Genomic DNA, 21,433 nt, shown 5'->3' on the forward strand with positions numbered 1-21,433 from the left:
GTTCATATGGTAACATCTTCATAGTCTGATCCATTCTAAAGACAAGTAAGGCAGTACACAAACAAAATACTAATTGAAAAAAAAAAAAAAAAAAAAACAGAGAGAGCACAGGTATTAATTAATATTATGGAAAAAGATGTGCTTAACCATCCAAAACATGGACCATATGGGACTTGTTAATTTAGGATTATGATTGAGCAGCTCATGCTTGTTCTCTCTTGTCCTTGTGATGCTCAACCAGTACACAATATGACCAACACCTCTCAAATGATAACTTCCAAGTTTTAAACCATATGCTTTGCTTTTGTTTATGTACTGATCATCAACCAGTAAATTTATTTTACATTGAAATTAATCTTTTTGAGCATTTAACTATCTTCTTGATATGTTGAACTGAGAAATCATATATCCATGTGTATATATATATAGTCCTCAACTTGTCTTGCTTGGCATTACTATGCAATGCTTAAATTAGCAAATCCACAAAACAAACGCCAGGCTGAATAAACTCAGCTTTGTCTGACGACTTACTTTCCCTCAATAGCATGAGCAAGATGAGAGGTGCAATCTTTTAAATCTACATAGTTTCTTTCAATTTCAACCCTTATCTTCAAACTCAATTGCTTGTGACATATATTTAATTTTTAACATGTGTCAAATGTGATAAATTCCATATCTTCTTTGCTTACCTTGCCGTTTAGGTACTGCTGTATGGGCTCATTTTACCAATTTGTTTAGAAGTTCCTGAATAGTCTCTCATTCATGGAAGTAGAAGTGTGCCTCCAGGTGGATCTTTTCTTCAGTTGTGCTGATAAATTCCATCTCCCTGTCCACTTACTCCCAGCTTTAATTATTTGGGAATGGCTGTCTCGTAATTCAGCCAGGAACGATGGCACAAGAAAAGGTGCCACTTAAATCTGTACAAAGGTATCTTTATGGCTAAAGAGACTTGAGTCCAATGCTAAAACCCTCCAAGGTGCAATCAAAGTGGCATGTTGACAATCTAAAATCCTTACATATTAAGCCTATCTGCTTGAAGATAAAAAACGCCAATTTTAGTTAAATGCTGGCCTCCTCCTCCAGGTAAATTTAAGTTTAATATCAATGATGGATCCAAAGGTAACCCGGGCTTAGCGGGTTGTGGTGGTGTTTTATGCTCTCACGATGGATGTTTTGTTTATGGTTTCTCTTACTTTTTGGAAAGAGGTACCAAGGCATGCCGGCCTTTTCTGCTCTCAACTATGGTCTACTCCTATGGTACCAACTTCACAAATCTGACATGCTTACTCTTCACTCGCACTTTCCTTTTGATCACCATCACACTTTAAGGGAAGGTAATTGTTTGGCTGACGGCTAGGCAAACTAAGGGGCAGCTGGGCATGATGCTGTTTTCTCTTCAACTGTTGAGCTTCCTCACTCCAGGGTTGGTATATTTATGTCCTAGATAAAGCAGGTCTCCCTTAATTTTGACAGTAATTTCATTAAAATTATCATTTGCATATTAGTACTTGTTAATCAGTATGATATTGGAAGTATAATTTTGCAAAGTTTGTTTCTAGACATGGGTATTTTTACATAACTTTGGTTTTGGAATTTAACCCGCAAAAGTTCTTTATATAATTAATTAATAAAATTGAAGTATCGCACTCTTCTTACAAAAGTACGATAAATTCTTTAGGCGAAAGATGCCTATATCTTATAAGAAATTGATTTATTATGAGGTAGAATATCTTAAATATTATGAGAAATCTATGTTTCTTAAGTAGGACAATGAGATGGGTTTTCTTTTATCTGAGAGAGACCGGAGACGTATAGACAAAGTAGAAAGGTATAGATGTCATGAGGAGATAAAGTGCTCAGAATGACAGATGAAAACTCAGTGGAGAGAACAGTACTCGAGAAGCAGGGTTTCAGTTTGGCATTAAGACGCAAGAAGCAAGCATGCCATCCGTGGAAGGGATATTCAAAGCCTTGCTTTCGTTCAAAAAAATAAAATAAAACGGTGCCCCATCTGGTCTGGCTTTTAGAAAACTCACTCAAAAGCTTTTTTTGATTTTCACAATCTTCCAAATGTCCCCGTGAACTCATAACGCTAAACTCCATTCCTCTTTTTTGTCCCATAAGAACTAAGAACTCAATTACCCGAGATTTCTGTGTTCACGGGGCTCTTAGTCTTAGTCCAATAATTTTTTTTTTTTTTTTAGAAAAGAAAAAAAAAAAAGAAAAAGACTTTGCGTTTGGCTCACATTTTGCGTTCCCAATATTTAAAGCAAACCTTCCTCTTGCTGGGAATTTAAAGCAAGCTTTGACCATGGCTACATAAACACCAACCTGACACATGATAGGTGGTACGAGCCATTTGGTATTTTGGATTAAGACAATCAAGTGAAAAGGCTACATGCAATAGAAGCCATGGCTGCAAAGATCATTAGTCTCCCAATACTCACCTTGTTTTCATTCATTTTGCCACTTGCAAACTCCATTGATTTCCATTATCCCACTGTTTTCAACTTTGGTGATTCGAATTCGGACACAGGTGGGCTTGCTGCTGGGCTTGGCTTCCGCCTTGCCCCCCCAAATGGACAAATTTATTTCAAGACTTCTTCAGGGAGATTCTGTGATGGTCGTCTCATCATAGACTTCCTCAGTAATTTTCTCTCTTATTTTCTGCAAACTTATCGTGCTGCAATGCAATTTCACCTTTATTTTCTTCTTCTACTTCTAAAGCATCTTTACCTGTGGAGAGTTTTGATGCTTTCCAATTCATATACAGTTTACCATAAGTATTCGTGTTTCTTCACATCTATTAAATGAGAGTTATTAACAACAAGATATGAATCAGATACAATGAGTTAAGCATGTATGTAACTTTCTCTATGTCACCCTGAAACATGGAACATGGAAAAGTATATATGCTAAGAGGTATGAGAGCTATTCTATGCAGTGGTGTCTCCAGACTGACAGCATTTACACCTTTTATTATCGTTAGATCGGAAACTGAACATGAATAAACAAACCTTGATGCCTTTATCTCTTTTTTTTTTTTTTTTTTTTGTCTGTGGGTCCTCTTGGCTTCCAACAGACTCCAATGGCACACCAAACAAACGTCTTTTGTAAGAGTTCTCACAAACTAATTTGCAATGCGTACTTATAATACAAGGGCTACTAGAGAAGCTCTCTTGCATTATCCATGGCTACCAAGACATGCATACTCCATGTTCTTTCCTTAATTATGTTCATCTGTTTGCCTCTTTCCAAATGCATTCACTTCAACTTTCCTGCGGTTTTCAACTTCGGTGACTCAAATTCTGACACGGGCGAGCTTATTGCCTCCGGGATTGAGAGCCTCGTGCCTCCTAATGGAGAGACTTACTTCCAAACTCCATCTGGGAGATACTGTGATGGCCGTCTAATCATTGATTTTCTTAGTAATTTCCTTTTGCTCCACCAAGTTGCTTGTTTGTTCTGCAATGTTTCATCTAAACTCTGTTTCAGTTCTCTGAATTCCCCTGTTTTCTTTGTTGTTAAGTATCATTGTCTCATTGATTGCTATTCATGCTCCATTTTTTACCTTAATTTTGGGTGCAACGTTTCAGTGGATGCAATGGATCTTCCATTTCTAAATGCCTATCTGGATTCAATTGGAGTGCCAAGTTTCCGAAAAGGCTGTAATTTTGCAACTGCTGGTTCAACCATACTTCCAGCAACCGCAACATCTGTCAGCCCATTCTCATTTGGGATTCAGGTGGCTCAGTTCCTCCGATTCAAAGCTCGGGTTATTGAACTGATAGCTAAAAGTAAGTAGACAGATTACAGTATACCATCTTCCAATGCATATTGTCATAGTAACATTGTTTTTAATTTTGATTCAGGCAAGAAATTTGAGAAGTACCTCCCGAAAGAAGAATATTTTGATGAGGCACTTTACATGTTCGACATAGGCCAGAATGATCTTGCTGGTGCTTTTTATTCCAAGTCATTGGATCAAATTCTTGCTTCAATTCCAACAATCCTGGTTGAGTTTGAAAATGGAATAAAGGTACATCGATCACTTACTAAACATATAATTATTTTTGTTTACCAACACTTAACCAAACATAGATTAAATTAGTCCAACATTGGAACATCACTGTTCCTTTGATTCATCCACGTGATTTTTCAGAAACTATATGATCAAGGGGCTAGGAATTTTTGGATACACAACACGGGTCCCTTTGGATGCTTGCCTCAGAATGTTGCCAGATTTGGAACTGACCCATCAAAGCTTGATGAGCTAGGATGTTTAAGCGCGCAAAACCAAGCAGCTAAACTTTTCAACATCCAGCTTCATGCTCTCTGCATAAAATTGCAAGCCCAATATGTGGATGCCAATGTCACCTTTGTTGATATCTTTAACATAAAATTCAACCTCATTGCAAATTATTCCCGATACGGTTAGTACGTCTCAGTACTTTGTTTTATCTTCAGTATTCCAGACCGGCAACAGTGTAGGTCAGAATATTCACTTAATTCAAGCAAACTAGAAGGAAAATGGATTGTAACTAATACTTCCACTCTGCTGTCCCCTTAATCATGACGCATCCTTTACTCAAACATTAAAGCATTCTTCTCACCTCAGACTTCCTTGGTGTATAGATCTATACTTTGCCTGTATCCATTTAGAATAAACTTTATGAGTATTAATTTTTTGAGGATGCTTACATCACAAAATACTTGAGAAACGTTCATTCTCTTCATCCATTTCACTTTGTTTCTGTAGTAAAGATACCTGCTTTTCACTGAAGTTGTTTCGTTTTAAGCCCCGCAGATAAAGTTCTTCCCATTCTAATTATATCAAAATTCATTTTTTAATGGGTATTAATTGCAGGATTTGAACAACCAATTATGGCTTGCTGTGGGTACGGGGGTCCACCATTGAATTATGACAGTCGCATTAGCTGTGGCCAAACAAAGATCTTGAACGGGACTTCGGCCACGGCCAAAGGGTGCTCAGACAGCACTGAGTATGTCAATTGGGATGGAATTCATTACACTGAGGCTGCAAATCAGTATGTCTCATCACAGATACTCACTGGAAAATATTCTGATCCTCCTTTCGCGGAAAAGATGCCTTTCCTACTGAAGCTCAAGTTCTGAAAAGAATATGCTTATTATTATATGATTATTTGTTCTTTGTCTCCCTCATTTGTTGACTTCTAACAAGTAATTGTAAGCTATCATTTGAAACCAGTTTCTGACGAGAAGTATCTTGTGGCTGGAAACTAGTAATACAGGGAATGCACTTTATCATTTGAAGTGGGCTGCGTAGCTCTCACAACAGGTTATAGCTTTAACTGTAATTTCTAAATGGGATGGTGCTTCAACCAAAATATTGGAATAAAAAAAATGTGGTTTCGCTTGAAACGATTCGGATAACATGGTTTTGTGGTAGAAGTGCAAGCTTGCAGCTCTTCATGTATGAGTAACTTCATTCTTGAACATGTCTTCATGATTAGGAATTGCCAAAATCGCACTCTTTCCCATGATCCTTCTTCTTTCTCAAATTATTTAGTATTGGAGGTAAGTACAATGTTTCCTGCATATGCTTGACTTTACGTTGGCTATCATTCTTTACTTCGTTCTGTAAGATGGTTAAGTAGCTTGAGATAATATCTAAAGGACGACATAGGTAATAAACTAGCACAAGGTCTTGCTGATTTTGTAGATGTATCCAGAACTGGCCAGGAAGTACATCTTGTGTTCCTTCTCATGGCTTTTAACAACAGCCTGTCCACTGGAAACCGTGAAGTTTTATAGTTTAAACTTCGCACACTTTTTGGCATGCTTATTCAACATCAATATTTCTTGTGGGTTATTTTGTTCCTCTTTAGCTTACATTCCTTTAAAAGCACCCCGATATTTCAAGCTATATAAAAGTGCATGAATTTGCAGTATTTGGATAAATTTTTGGTAAGGTAGTTCTAATTTCTCAATGTTCCAATGAAACAAAATTGTGGCAATTGTAAATACTGTAGCCTTTGCAATGCAGACGTTTTTACAAGTAATCTCTCAAGCCTCAAGGTATTTATTCCATTTTTTGTGGACTTATCTCCAGTCTTGGAAGAACTCAAAACACTTATGATCTTCCAAACAAAAAAAGTGATTTGAGTCCAAAGAATTACTCTGTTTACATTTCTTTTTAGTGTTCTTATTTGCAGAATAGTAAGAACCCTGTGCTGTCTTATGGCTCATCTTAAAACAACATCTTATTGTTCATCTTAAAACAACATCGAAATGGTGGAAGTAAGTTCTAATAACAGGTCAACATCTATAAATCAAAACTCTGTTCTTACCCTTTGATGCCCTTTTAGAATGTGTTTTGTAAACTCAAAGCATTTTGATGTAACCACGGTATTCCTCCATCATTAGTAAGGACTAAATGGGTACCATCCTCTTTGGAAAAAGAAAAGAAAAGAAAAGAGTTTATGATCAACAATTGTAGCATGATGATTTCAACAACAACACGTTATACATCATCTCGTAATTATGAGGGAGATAATTCGGAAGACAAATCTAATGTTAGCAATATCACTTCCTGGAGACATAAGCATAGTATTGTGCCATAGGAACAACAAAGGCAATTACTAACAAACCTCCAACTACCAGAGAGAATTGTCCCCTCTTCTCATCTGTCTCTTCCCTGCTTTTGTAGTTTGATTCTCGTTTATTCTCTTTAAATTTGGGGCCGCCAGGATCTGGAAGCCCATCAATGGCAGCAACTAGTCTCTTGGCACTGCTATAAACAGCTTCATTGTACTTTTCTTCAGTAGCTAGGACTGCAATTATAAATCCAACGATTTGATCACCACAACTGCAATATCTCCTATAAGCAATCAACATTTACTGCTTCACATCATTTGCAGACAGTCTCAAACTTTATGCACAACGATCAATTGATCATATTTCTTATAGCTAATATCATCTGGAGTAGAGGACACAAATGGCTAATACAAGAAACTTCTGGACAGTCATCCACAACAAAAGGCCAGGGCGTCACAAACTATGCAATTTCTGGGTCTATTAATGGGAATGGAAGGCCAGGATGTCTCTAATAATAACATCTCTAGGCAGCGGAGAAAGAGGCATTGAAATTTTCAGGGAAAAAGAAACATGAATTTCGGATTTGGCTTCTGTGGCTATGCAGGGGTAGAGATTTGGTTTGACACTGGCTAGCTTGCAATCAAGAGCCAAACAAATCCCCACAAAAGGCAATTATGTAATATGATCTTTGAAAATGTAGGGGAACATGGCGAAGGTCTTAGGTGCCAAACATTGATCATGTAAGGTTTTATAAAGAGCAGGCAATTGATCGACGACCCAGTTCAGTATGCTAAACATTAAAGGAGACCACGTGTATTACACTTCTGATTTCTGTACATCTATTTCTTCAAATATGGTGTAGTTCCTCCTAGAATATCATAGGAAGCTGTTGGAACATTCTAGTGCAACCTTAGTGTTAAGGACTCCACATTCAGGTATTCCTGCTAATCAATCCTCAAAGTCTCCATGGAATATCTAGCAGCTCATAAATGAAAATATAAGGCTTCAGCCTTATGAAATGACAAAAGATAAAGTGAACATCAGTACATATGATACCCCGTTCTGATAAGTGATAAGGGTAGCTAGTGTATGGGATCTCACATTGCTTGGGAATGAGAAATTTTTACTCTATAATATTTCAATAGGGTTCCAATCAAATCATTGACTAGTCTTTTTAGAGTATAGGCAATGTGGCTTGGGCCTTCCACTGGGGCATTACCGTACATGTTTGCCCAAAGTGTCATCAAAAGGTTAACTCAAAGCTTAGGAACCAACAACCATTTATAGGAATTTTTTATATGGAAGGATTTGATAAATTGAGCTGGAAATAACACATGGACCTCCATCCAATAATACTCCATTCCGGCATGTTTTAAATGTCGAAATTTGAATCTAGGCTCTGCATTGTGGTGAACGAGCATCTTAGTGAGCTCCAAGAAATGGGAAATGATGCACTAAATGTTCCGTTTATGTTGTATGCTGCTTATTTTCTAAGCAAATTGCTTTATAAAAGCAACATTGAACCTTGCAAACTATCCACCAGTTTCTTTGTATTCTGCAAAACATCGTTTCAATGGAAAATTTACGGTACTAGAGTGCACATACTCAGAACTACTGTCTTCTCAAGATCAATCGCATTTGCAGATAAGTCAAATGATTTTTTGCTTAAAGGAAGAGAAATTTAAGGTGCAAGGTTACCAGGAAGATTTTCTGTTACAGTAGCATCAAGGATATTCTCTCCAACAGCCTGGACAAACGCAGGGCCCCCTGTGACTGCCCCTTCTTTTTGACTGGTAACAAGCACAACAATGCCCTTATTACTGCCCTCTTCTATTGAGGGATACCAACGCTCCAAAACTTGGTCAGCATACTCAAAAGCATCAGCTTTACTCTGAAACCAAATGTTTCTCAAAGCTTTTAGACCAAAACAAATAAACCCCACGCACTTGATTCTTGAATTTTTTATTTTTACATAACTTTCGAAGGCGTAGTACTAAACAGGGAGTTCTCTTTGTCTGTAGGAAAAGAACTAAGCATATATCTGGATTTCTAAATGATTGTTCCAGAGGAAATAAGACGCTTCTCTTCATTGACCGTAGTAGAATCAGAATCATGCGGCATAGCTGAGATAGGATGTATATGATACGTGAAAATAAGATTTTCTTTCCCTCAGTTTTGACGGAAACCAAACAAATGTTAATGATTTTAATAACAAACAACTCTATTTCTTAAATAAGCGAAAGGGTGTCCAAGAAGAGTTCAATTCAAGCTGTTAAAGTGGCACATCAGCATATATTAAGAGAATTTGGCTGTGGAAAAACACTCACGGTGAGCTTTCGAACAGTGATGAAATTAACGTGGAAGTTCTTCCTTGACTCCAAGTCCGACAACAACCTCTTCAAATCTGATTTTGTCACCCGACTAAGCACGCCTGCATCGTCAACTACGTATGATTCGTTAGGTGGCCCTTCGTTAAGTACATCAAATTCAGAAGCTAATGCATTGCCACTAGGCAAGAGTGGACTAAAGTTGAGAGCTAGAGTGAGCGCTAGAGCTGCTAGTCCCTGTTGCGCATAAGAAAACCAGCTTTTGGGTATTGGTAAAGATGCATTAAAAGGATGAGGTTGGTATCTTTTGAGACTAGAACTAACGGTTTTGGAGAGAAAAAGAGAACTTGATCTGGGTTGGATAGCGGACGATGACAGGGTCTTTGGACAAGAATTTTTGGAGCTGAAGAGAGGTGCAAGAGAACGAGGAGACAGAATGGTTTCCATGAACGAATCAAGCAAGGAATTTCACAAATGGTGAAGCATGAAGGGCGAGGGAGAGTTGCAAAGAAAAAAGAAGTGATTTTCTACTATATATATTTTTCTTTTTCTGTTTTCTGTCTGGGAAATTTGGGTGGTTTGGATTGGCTGCCTGAATTTGTATTGGATAACGTCTGTTAAAAGCCACAAGGACATTATAGTCTATCCGTTGATGATTTTGATGTTAAATTTCAAAAGCTTCATTTTAAGATTTTGCAAATATATGTCCAAAATGCTTCGTTCACCAAAAAAATTAAAATAAAAAAAAAATCTAAATATATAAATTGATTAGGCTTGATATTGTATCATAGAAAATAATACTAAATACAGTCATTTTTATATAATTTTTACATACTCTACTAATGTGATTAACTTCGTTAATTTTTTTTAATATGGAATTAATCACATAAAAAAAATATGCGTAAAAGAGTACGCAAGAGTGACTGCAATATAATTTTTATTTTAATATAACAAAGAAAATATGATGTTATGTCTGCTCATTATTGCTATATTATCATTCAGGTTGAAGATTTTTTTTATGATTAATCTACTGAAATAACCTAAGATGGGATTAAGATCCTGCAACATTTGTTTATGTCTATATAAATATTTTGAATAATAATAAATAAATAATAAATTTTGTAAAATGCATTTATATATTTAATTCTCTTTCATCTAAGATGAATAAGAACTTAAGAGAATTTATATATATATTGATATATGTGATTAAATATGATAAAATTTAAAAAATATAAGCATCATAAGAAAAATGGGTTGAAATACCAAAAAGTCCTATTTGTTTTTGGAATTCCTAAAGCTACCGTCTTGAACCTCGCTTACAAAAAAAAACTGCACCATGTCCCACATTATCTCCCCTCCAAATTTTCAGCAGCCATGAATAATACCTTCTTCATCTCAATTCTCTCATGGCCATTCTCCTCTCCCTTCCTCCACACCCCCTAAACCCTCCCCAAAACCTCAATTCTGCCACCACCAAACCCATCTCTCTCCCCGCTCCCAAACCCACCGCTTTCACCACCATCTCCAAGAGGCACTTTATCCTTAAAACTACTTCGCTCTCCATCATTTGCTTGACCCCAGCATACCCAGTTGCCCATTCTTCAGCTGAACCTTCAGTGCCACCGAAACCGGCTGTCTCGGGCATTGCGAACACCAAGTCTTGGTTCCAGTTCTTTGGCGATGGGTTCGCCATTCGTGTCCCCCCACAGTTTGAGGACGTCATGGAGCCTGAGGTATGAATCCTTTTTATCTCTTTGTACATATCTTTTTTAGAGAGTTGAAGAGGATTTCTATTCTTTAAAGTTATTGTGTGCATGCATTTGTAAAAGGTAGTCAAATAAAAAATTCACAGTAATGCTAGGTTGAGAAAACAATATGTGGAAGTAACATATTTACAGCAATATCCTTTTTTGGAATGTGTGGTTTCGGGACTTGTGAATCGAGGTGGAGCCGTGGAGCCTTATTTAGGAGTTAAAAAGGGGCAGCTTTACTGTTGTGTATGTTTTTGGTTGCAAATCCTCAAGAAAAATGATAAACACACATCACTCTCTTTTCTTATCTCGAAAATTTGTTAATCTACTGATTATAACTATCAATGTTTGTAGGATTACACCGCCGGATTGTCTCTATATGGAGACAAGGCAAAACCTAAGGCCTTTGCTGCAAGATTTTCGTCACCGGATGGGTATATGATTTATATAATTTCCCTTCGCTTAGATTGTTTTATTTATCTATTTCCAACGGGATAAGATGCATGAGAGCTTTTGCTTCTCTAGCTACATATTTTTTGTTTTTACATTCTTTACAATGCACGAAGAGCCATAAAACCATTTTGGGAATGTTGTATGTGAATAAATTCATGTAAGTGTCAAAATAGTAAGTAGGTATTAATTTTTTTTTTTCAAACATATGGGCCACACTTAGTATTGTATGTTTATACTTGATTTTTATATGTGATGCTTGATGCAGATCTGAAGTTTTGAGTGTTGTCATTCGCCCAACCAATCAACTTAAGATCACCTTCTTGGAGGTATGTGCAGTGGCAATCATGATGTTTCAATACTTCATCTAAAATATATTGTTTTACTGTAGAGCTTTGTTGTACAACTGGCTCAAATAGAATAACTGCTTGTTGATTTTTGTAATGGAGGACTTATTCGATTTTTCTGTAATATAAAAAAAACCACATAGAACCATTGTTAAACAGGTGCAAATAAATTGATGTTTAAAAGACTGCTAAAAAGTATGAGGAGAATGCATGAAAACAAGAGTGGTGAAAATGTCTATTGAGGACAATGACACTCGATTACCATTTTGGCTCTGCAAGACTAGAATTTGGCAATATCTTCTTCATGCCTTGGATTAAAGACAATGTTTTTCATGTCTTTGAAGATTTCCCATCATGTTATCATGAACCTATTAAAATTCTTGTTAGTTCCATTATTATTTTCAATAGTTTTCACCCTGAAAACTTACATGAGATTTGCTCACCTGAACAGGCCAAAGACATTACTGATTTAGGTTCTTTGAAGGAGGCTGCAAAAATTTTTGTTCCAGGTATATCAAGTCCCCTCTCCCATAAAGAGAGGGAGAGACAGAAAAGAAAATCCCAAAAACTCTGTAAGAACTAGTTATCTTGCTCTGCTATCTCTGGCATTGGTTTTTAATTCTAGTGATGCTGCATTGGCAGGAGGGGCAAATTTATACTCTGCAAGAACTCTAAAAATAAAGGAAGAGGAAGGGCTCAGGTGAGTTCAATTACTAGTTGATGCCAAGGCTGCTATAAATTAGCGGTTTCTACTTATAAAAAAAATTAATGGTTTCTATTACCATCAAAGTGGACCCAGGAAAATTTTTTCTATCAAAAGTGGAATTGCCTTAGGAAGGAAGTGAGGCATTTTTTTTTCCAGTGAAATAATTATACACTCAACTTCTCTATATGTACGGTAATTATATAGAAATGGATAGACATTGCAGGAAGTCCAGTTTTTTTACAATACTACTTCAGTATCTTAAAGGAGCTGGCGCATCAAACACAGAGAATTTCTTTGAAGCAATGTATGGCTGTTTTATTCACAATTTATAATTCCCTAATGTCTAATGCTCGATTTATTTTTCAGGACTTATTACTACTACGAATTTGGCAGAGATGAACAACATGTAGCACTAGTAGCTGCTGTTAATAGTGGAAAGGTGTGTTTCTATATTTTATCATTTTAGAATAATTTTTGTTTTGGCTTGAGATAAACCTGGAAGTTGATTAACTCAAAAGATGTACATTCCCATGAAGAACCTATATATTAGAAATCAGGATTTTGAACTCTCATGTGTAGGCAATTATTGCCGGAGCAACTGCCCCACAGTCTAAATGGGATGATGATGGAGTAAGGCTTCGTTCTGCTGCTATATCACTTACAGTTCTCTAGTCATGCTACTATAAGATAGAAGGTATGTGGAATCCAATGTCTGCTTAAACAATACCCTCTTGAATTTCCTTAGGTTAAAAAAAAAAAAAAAAGAAAAAGAAAAAAAAAAGTAGAATGGAATTATGTTGTGTACAATTCTTCCATTGTTGCAAAATTATTTTCAAACGCAAAACTGATCAGCATCAATCAAACACTTGCATATCAATGTTGCATCATTCAGAGCGTAGATAAACTTAATTGTAAAGATTAATTGGCCTAGAGTGTTTACATAATCTTTTTACTAAAGTTAGTGTTTTCTACTAGAGAAGGTTAGGACCTCATGCAATTTGTGCCTGTGCCAATATATGTCAGGCCATTGAAATAAAGAAAGTAACACTGCTTGACAATCATTGATCAACTTTCAGCAGAAAGGCTGAAGCCTTGGCGTCAAGTTCTAGGTTCTGGTTCAGCGGTTGGGAGTCAAGAATTAACAATCTTGGCCAAATTTTGGGGATTGAGATATCGACAAAACTCAAGAGGAGAAAAAGAGTAGTATTGATTTTCTGTGACTAAGAGACTATTGATTTTCAATTTTTCCGGTATCCAGATTGTTTTCTCACTCTTCATCTGTGAAACTGCATTACAGATGGGATACAAAATGCATCCTGGATTTGCTTTGCCATTCTTTAATCAACTTTTGCTGCTTCCAGATTCATGGTTCCAATGATTATTTGCAAATGGTTTACTCTTGCAGCTTCCTTCCCGGGAAGCCTTATAGGCAGCTAAAAACCGCATAGCATAGAGTTGAATGGGAAATTGGTTTGAGGGAATTCTAAGATTTTTGATTTTGTATGAAGTCATTTCTCTTCAATGTTAATCTGATATTTTGAGCAGAGCGCAATTCCTTCAATTGATATACAGAACAGTCTGTGTGTGAGAGAGAGTTACTTATGTACATACATATATGTATCGAGGAGTAGCGGCTGATCTATCTTATCTTTCCTTTCTCCATAGATATATTCCCACTTGGAAGGAGAAAACATAAAAGAAAAGAACAGGTAAACATAATCTAAATGTTTTTTTTTTAGGAGAAAGTGAGGACAATATGAAACCCAACATTTTACCCATGTCCATGTCTCACCACATATGCCTCGCTTGTGTGTATGATCTAGGCTCACATGATCGATCACATGAGCAATAGCCGGCACAAAATCTATGCGCTTTTTAAAATTTGTAGGGCATCTTAGCTAGGCACACTTTTTAGATTCTACAGTCATGATTAAAGCTTCAAAACCTTTGTCTGGGGAAAGTTAAAATAAAAAAATAAAAAAATAATAAAAATTTGAGTTGATTAAATTATTGTTCACATTCTTTTCTTTTGCCCTTGTCTTCCAGAATTTAAGCCAAGGAAGGAAGGACTATATGCTGAATTTTCCTTGTCAAAATGGGCAATTCAAACATTGGCAATATAAGACCTCTGCTCAATGACTTTCCATAATCAGGGATTGGGTTCCGCATCATTTCTTTGTAGGTACTAGGTGACATTAAGAAAGAGAAAGAGATAGAGATATGGAAGTCAAGACATGCGGATTTTGTCTTGTCACCCGTGCAGAATGGCAGAAAATCTTAATACCTATAATTATGTCTATATTATCCATGTCTATGTGTTAATGTGTAAATTTGCACAACATGCCGGAATGGAGAAAAGAATTATCCCGATCCACAGGTTGATTCGAATGTTGATACAGTGCTCTTCACATTCATCCATGAAATAAATAATAAATAAATAAATATAAATAAATAAAAAAGAGATAGAGATTTACGTTGTTCGACATAAAGGATACATTCATGGGTTGTTTGGAGGTAAAGTTTACTATAATTTGTAATTTTACAATCTCTTATGACCTCACATATTGCTCAATACAATGGAGAAATTTAGTCTTGGTGTCCTCCCAGTTGTACCTAGAGAATCCTTCCCCTTTGTAGAGATCTCCTCCTTTTATAGATATATGTTTTCTTCCTTTAAGTGATAGAATCTAACTTGACTTGTGAAACATTTTCTTTTTAAGAGTCTGAGCCAACTTCTTTTAATTTATTTCTTATTTGCCTTATCTTTTGGCTTTATCTTTTCCCTTATTATTAGTGATAGGTTTCCAAAGGGTCAGACATAGTCAATTTAGTCCCTAATAGATTTCATACCTTTATACTCTTGGTTGAATGTCAAGTTATAGCTCTAGGTCCGTCCTAGGGAGCATCTACATTTCCGACATCTAAATTCCTCCAAGCTAACTCTTGAAAGGAATTCCCGACATCTAGGTTCCTCCAAACTGACTCCTGAAAAGAGAGAGATGATATCTTGATAACTAATTTATGATTACTCCTTTCTTGCCGTCTTTTTTAGAAAAGAAATGAGCTTTCTATAATAAGGGAGAAAAGAGGGGATACATAAATATACATTGGCCAAATGAATCAAGTCCAAGTAATCCTCTTCGTTCTAAACATAATTAGTCCTTTTCAGTCTCCTTTGTTTTTTGCATTCTTACACGCCAGCTCTTTGTTGATATTTGTTTTTTTCTTTTTCTTTTTTCTATTATCCAAAAGAGTGGGTACTGTACCTTTATGTCAGAAAATTATATTATTAATTAAATATGAGATCTCTAAGTTGTCTTCTATTTGTTTATCACCAATTTAGTAAAAATTTCCTCCAAAAATGGATTTTCCTCCAATAAGTAATTCTAACTTGGGATATTATATTTAATTTAAATGGGATTGCTTATGATGGACCTAATTATTTGATTAATTTTTAACAATAAATACTATGATTTATTAATTATGCTGTAATTAAAACATGAGCCCTCCTCTCTTCTTGAACCCTGTTTTCGACCACTCATGCTTGCAAGCAAAGGGAATCTTGCCTCTGCTTACTCTGCTTGTTCGAGGTTGTTGTTTGTTTCTTGGAAAAGTCTAACTGCAATAATATGAGAGGTCTCCGCGCGAATGGCTTCCAACATAGCATCAAACGCATCGTTTTGAAGTAAGTAAAACGGTACGTTTGATTGAACTGAAACTCCTCATTTTCAACCCACATGAAACAGTGCGTTTCTCATTACCTCCACCCTCTCTTTCGTTTCTCTCCCCAAGCTCTCCCTCCTCTTCCCTCTCTCAAGCAATCCCAATCCCCAACCCTAACCCTAAACATTGGCACAATGGCCAAAATACAGTGGGATAAGCTTGTTTTATGGTGGCACGATGGCCAAATCGCAGCAGGACAAGTAAGCTTGTTTTCCCACCATTCGATTCGTCTCTCTTTCTCTCCTAATTTGTACCCTCATAGGTACGATAAAATGATGGGTTACGTGCTTCCTTCCCTTTGTACAAAAACAAAATGTTGTGTGCAATGCATTTGTTGTAATTAGGTTTTCACCGAATCTGATTATGTATGCTGCTATGATGGCTGGGCTTGTTTTCTCTATTATTTTTGCCAATGCAATCATTATTTGCAACATTGCTCAAACTTGGTATTGGTATTGAAAGGCATATCTTTGAGAGAGAGAGAGAGAGGAAAATATATTAGTATTGAAAGGCAGAGTAGGATTTCTGCATTAACTTAGTATTGATTTCTGCCCTTGTTTTGATCTCGTGGCTATGTTAAAACTTTGGGAGGAAACAAAACATAATGGAAGAAGATGATTTCATTCTCATTACTCTGTAGTTTACACAGCCAAGAAAACTATATATATGTGCAAAAAGGAATGTGTCAGAGCCTATAAAAAAAATAAAAGAATAAAATTGAATCTGTGCTGTTGCAGGCAAGTCAATGCCCTTCTCTCCTTGCTTTTGTATTTCTTGAGAGGCTATCTTATTTTATTATTTTGTGGCTATTTTGTTTATGATATTGGTTGCAATTTTATATATGGAAGTACAACATCTTCATTATGTAGAGAAGAGAAATGTGTTTTTTCTGGATATGATCTTTAAGCTAAATATATGACTGATTCAAGGCCATCTAATTGTAGGGTGTTCGCCACCTTCGCATATTTCTTAATCTTCTTTTTCCCTACTTACTCTTCTTGTTTGAGATTACTCTAAAAGTTACCATATGTTTTCACTTTATATGCTACCATCAAAATTACCCCAATCCTACAAGTGTCCTCTACCTATTCTCTTACAAGACAAAAGCTGAAAAATCCTGAAGCTATGCAGCAGCGTCTAGTAGAAGATATGGACAACACATTGTATTATTTGACCCCCAAACCATGCATATATATGCTCCGTTTAGTGAAGAACAGACTAGTAATTTCATGGGATTGAACATATTCCTTGCCTCATTCTGCATCATTTTACTAAGAAAATCTCGAAGAGTACAAGATCTGTTTGAACTCACTAGCTCATTTTTCTTTTCGAAACAGAAATCAAAAGAAACAGGAGAAGAAAATACCATATTTTTATTTGCTAGGTACGTAACATTAAAATGTAAAAGAGCAACTAACAAATAGAACAACTTAGAGAGAATCCAAAAAAAAAAAAAAAAACTCCAACAAAAATGTGAGACCACATTAATAGTTTATTGTTAAAAAATATATGATATTTACCTTGCAAAAGAGAATGGGATCTACGAGAGAGAAAGAGCAATGCATAGGTCTGGACTTTGAGAGAGAAGGAGGATGAGATTACGATTTTTCCCATTTCGGCTTGAATCTGCGATTTTTCTTCTTTAGAGTTCAATTTGTTTTTTTTTTTTATATTAGAGTTTTGTGTTTTATTCTTTTATTTTTTAAATATAATTAATGACATGGCCAAATGCAACGTCAAAGTCGTTCGCAGCCTGTCCCTATCAGTCGTTCGCAGCCTGTCCCTATCAGTATTCTTGTTTCTCTACTTTTTACTCATTTTTCTTTTTTTTTTTTTTTTTTTTTTGGGTTGTTTTACTGTATTTCATCTGCACAACCACTCGGGAATCCTGCTGCAGATTGTGTCAGATTTATAATCCTTAATTTAAGGTGAACATTTGGAGGATACTGTCAGACAGTTAGTTCCCTCACGAGGTTCATAGGTTGAGAATCTACATAGATTTCTGCAAACATCCTTAAAAAAATATATTGAACTACCGGTCTAGCCTTCTGTATTCACTGTCCGCCATTCCAATCCATTTGACAATGGCTTTCCGATGCACCTTTCACCGTAAAGAGTTGAGGTTTCAAATGCAGAAATACATTTGGGAAGGACAGAATAGATAGAAATCTTGTATTTTTACATTAGGGTAGTTGAACATATCATATTTTCTATTTTATATATAAAAATTTTATATATAATTACAGTCATTTTTACATATTTTTTTTATATATTTTAATAATATGATTAGTTATGTATTAGAAAAAGAATAATACTATATACTACATCACCATTTTATTTACATCTCACTATATATGATATGATACATTTATTACTATTTAATGATAAAAAAATATAATAAATGATTATTCAATAATAATAAATGTACCACATCTTATTTAATGTGATGAAGGGGAATAGTAGTATAGTATATAAAATTTTTCTTAAAAAAATTGATTCAACCAATCATATCAATAAAATGTATAGAAAATATGCCAAAATAATTATATATTGCATTACCTTTTTATATCCTTTTATCGATATCACAGCCTTGTTACAATTTAAAAGATTCTCCAACCTATTTGGATAAGGAAAATGATAGAGTTACAATTATCCTATTATCCATTTATTACTCTTTTTGTATTTGATTTTTTTTTAAAAAAATGGTTTTACTTAATGATTAAGGAAGTGATTATTAATAAAATTATATATATTTTTAATTTTTTCTTAGTAATTAAATATGTTAAAAAAATACTTAAAAGAAAATGATAAGAAAATAAAAAATTTTAAATCCTTTATAAATAATAAATTAGTAGTGATAGGATAGTAAGTCTATCACTACCCGACGGACAAATCACCAAATGGTCAGGTAATCAAGATTCAACAAGTGTCAATTCATGCGCCACACAATCTGGCCGCCTTATTCCAAACAAAATATTTCTTCGCCCCCCATCATTATCAAAAAGTATTAAAACTTTCTAATTTAGAAAATAAATTTTACATAACAGTGAAATAAACTCACCGGACAATTTATTTATTTATTTATATTTTCAAATATTTTTTAAATACTTTAAATATATTTTGTGGCCATTAAGATGCTATCGACCGATTAGATTAGGCCTCGTTTAGGATGAGATGAGATATTTTAAATAATAATAAAATTTTTGAGTTAAGATGAGATGAAATAATTTATAATAAAAATATCTGTTTAGATAATGAGATGAGATAATTTTTAATTTTTTATGTTTAAAAAAGGTATAGGTCCCCACTGTTTTATAGAGCACTTGAATTGTACTTGTTCATATATTGTTTATATACTATTTATGTACTGTTTATGTCAATTTTTACTGTTTACTATTCATTTAAATTAATATTTTCAAAACTTAAGAGATGAAATATTACGTTTGGATATTCAAAATTACTGTACAGTACAACTTCAGATGAGATGTTTTTCATCTGTACTCGGTAACCAAACAAGTCCTTAATATCTTTTAGATCTCAGGTGAAACTTTTAACGTTTAAATCATTATTTTCAAGCAGAAGTATACATATTTTCAGGATTTGGATAATGGATACTAAAAAGGTTGATATGATAAAATACAAACTCGGTTGATTTAAGATTATTAAAGTACAAAATCCTTAATTTGACCTTCAAGTGGATAGACAAAATGTTTTAAATAATAAATATTTTTTCTTGAAAATGAAAGCATTCATCAGTGCAATTCCTTATCCATTATATGGGGTTGCGAAACCATTTCTAGAATGTTATTTTCAAATTTAATTATTTAAATTTTACAATATTTATTTATTTTAGTAACACAAAATTTATTATTATAATATATATTTTGTTAGGAAGAGGCTATGCCCATATTGTATTATTATAATATTATAATATATTTTAAAGAGTAATGTTAGATACAATTTTAAAATATACAAACTCCTCGCACTCTCTGAGAGTATAAATATTATTTTTATATTTTAAATGCTTATGTTCTCTAAGCTATACATTCTTTTTCAAGTGATTTTCTTACATAGAATGTATTATGGACCAAGATTTTGTTAAGTTCTTATCCGAATTTGAAAGAGATAGATACAAGAAGTGAAACTCTATATTTGAATCTTACAAGTTATAGAACTCATTTTATGTATCTATTTTTATTCTATTCAAAATTTTTAAATTTAAATAAAACTCGAAAACACATATAAGAGATATTTTAAGAGTGATGAAAAGTGAGATAAGAATATAGTCATATATCCAAGTGTCTTGAGATTTATATTTAAAGAATTATGCTACATGTAGTTATTTTTACATATTTTTTATACACTCTACTTATTTGATTGGTCAAAATAATTCTTTTATATTAAGAAAAGTGATACAACTAATCACATTAGTGAAGTGCATAGAGACTACGTAAAAATAACTGCACATGAAAATTTTAATATTGAAATTTGAAGAGTATTATATATATATATATATATCTTTATTTATAAAAAGTGACTATTTAATAGAAATTGTTGTTTTAACAGATTTTATTATTTTCCGTTAACTCTATTTGTTAGCCTAGAAATGTGATTTGAATTACACTTCTCTTGATCCCATCAATATACCGGCTCCCACAGGTCACAACAAATGTCAATGACCCATATGAGATGGCATCCCATGCCAACAGGCACTGCTAATGGCACGCTATGATTTAAAATGGACCAAACTAATAGATTGTTTAGGAATTAGGACACCTACAGAAGTTTCTATTCTACCTATCTTAGTTAATTTATTATTTTATTTTTTTTATATTCAATATTTCATAAAAATATCAATTTAATAATATCGATTTATAATTAATATCTATTTATTCTTAGATTTCTTTTATTTATTTATTTTATTATGTGATAGAATTCTATTTCTAATTCATTAAAAATATTTAATAATATTAAAATTAAATAGAATCTATTTAATAAAAATAATATTAAATTAATAAAAATAATATTAAAAAAATAGAAGGGTGATTAGAATGAATTATTCATAAATAATATTTGGATGTGAAAATACTATACACCATTTAACTCAATTTGTTGGAAAATTAAATTAATCATGGCTATAATGCAATTGTCTTTTCCTCCGAGCCCGAGGTAACAGGAACATCTCGTCCTCAATCCTCATTCATGTATAGATAAACTGGTTGAGAGAGAGAAATCGTGATATTTATTTATTGTGAGAGAGAAAGAGATTGAGAGGGGTAGAGAGAGACGAGAAAGAAAAAAATAGGCAGGAGAACATACGGGAAGGGAAGGGAGGGGCAGGGGAAAGAAAAAGAAAAAGAAAATAAGAGAGAATGAGAGAGAAAGTGCTTGCGGAAATAGATGTCATGAGAGAGATGGGTTCATATCGTCGTGATGGGTTTGACCTTAAAAAAAAGTCATGTTAGTGGAGTGTGGAATAAATACTAACTGATTTATAATATATCTCTTATTTTTATATAACATATGTGTAAATTTGTCTTTTATATAAAT

At 34.2% G+C, this 21,433-nt stretch overlaps 3 protein-coding genes across 12 annotated transcripts; 2 read left to right on the forward strand and 1 right to left on the reverse strand.

Annotated features, from left to right (window-relative positions):
• The first annotated feature begins 2,287 nt into the window (after positions 1 to 2,287).
• On the forward strand, positions 2,288 to 5,415 carry LOC122318925 (GDSL esterase/lipase At1g54790-like). 4 transcript variants are annotated; one of them, XM_043136683.1, is made up of 7 exons: positions 2,288 to 2,647; positions 2,818 to 2,836; positions 3,190 to 3,428; positions 3,597 to 3,797; positions 3,873 to 4,039; positions 4,163 to 4,433; positions 4,868 to 5,415. In XM_043136683.1, the coding sequence occupies exons 1-7, from the start codon at positions 2,413 to 2,415 to the stop codon at positions 5,134 to 5,136; spliced, it is 1,401 nt and encodes a 466-aa protein (XP_042992617.1). In that variant the 5' UTR covers positions 2,288 to 2,412; the 3' UTR covers positions 5,137 to 5,415. The 4 variants fall into 4 exon arrangements, with proteins under 4 accessions (XP_042992617.1, XP_042992616.1, XP_042992615.1 ...); XM_043136682.1 differs by lacking the exons at positions 2,818 to 2,836; positions 3,190 to 3,428 and having other exon boundaries at positions 2,290 to 2,536; XM_043136681.1 differs by lacking the exons at positions 2,818 to 2,836; positions 3,190 to 3,428 and having other exon boundaries at positions 2,291 to 2,647.
• Positions 5,416 to 6,433: 1,018 nt separating this feature from the next.
• On the reverse strand, positions 6,434 to 9,431 carry LOC122318926 (UPF0603 protein At1g54780, chloroplastic). The gene is made up of 3 exons (XM_043136684.1): positions 8,907 to 9,431; positions 8,278 to 8,470; positions 6,434 to 6,815 (listed from the first exon to the last, which is right to left on the reverse strand). Exons 1-3 carry the CDS (start codon positions 9,351 to 9,353, stop codon positions 6,568 to 6,570), a joined length of 888 nt encoding a protein of 295 aa, XP_042992618.1. The 5' UTR covers positions 9,354 to 9,431; the 3' UTR covers positions 6,434 to 6,567.
• A 759-nt stretch (positions 9,432 to 10,190) lies between these two features.
• Positions 10,191 to 14,456, forward strand: LOC122274736. Of its 7 annotated transcripts, XR_006228324.1 has the most exons (9): positions 10,191 to 10,639; positions 11,012 to 11,091; positions 11,376 to 11,436; positions 11,906 to 11,963; positions 12,097 to 12,154; positions 12,527 to 12,599; positions 12,740 to 12,854; positions 13,826 to 13,869; positions 14,207 to 14,456. XR_006228324.1 is itself a non-coding variant. In XM_043083746.1 (8 exons), exons 1-7 carry the CDS (start codon positions 10,313 to 10,315, stop codon positions 12,830 to 12,832), a joined length of 750 nt encoding a protein of 249 aa, XP_042939680.1. In that variant the 5' UTR covers positions 10,191 to 10,312; the 3' UTR covers positions 12,833 to 12,854; positions 13,141 to 13,729. The 7 variants fall into 7 exon arrangements, 6 of the variants coding, with proteins under 6 accessions (XP_042939680.1, XP_042939681.1, XP_042939682.1 ...); XM_043083746.1 differs by lacking the exons at positions 13,826 to 13,869; positions 14,207 to 14,456 and adding an exon at positions 13,141 to 13,729; XM_043083747.1 differs by lacking the exons at positions 13,826 to 13,869; positions 14,207 to 14,456 and adding an exon at positions 13,237 to 13,729.
• Positions 14,457 to 21,433: the final 6,977 nt, after the last annotated feature.

This window comes from Carya illinoinensis, chromosome 8 (assembly GCF_018687715.1).
Source record: "Carya illinoinensis cultivar Pawnee chromosome 8, C.illinoinensisPawnee_v1, whole genome shotgun sequence".
Lineage (NCBI taxonomy): Eukaryota > Viridiplantae > Streptophyta > Magnoliopsida > Fagales > Juglandaceae > Carya > Carya illinoinensis.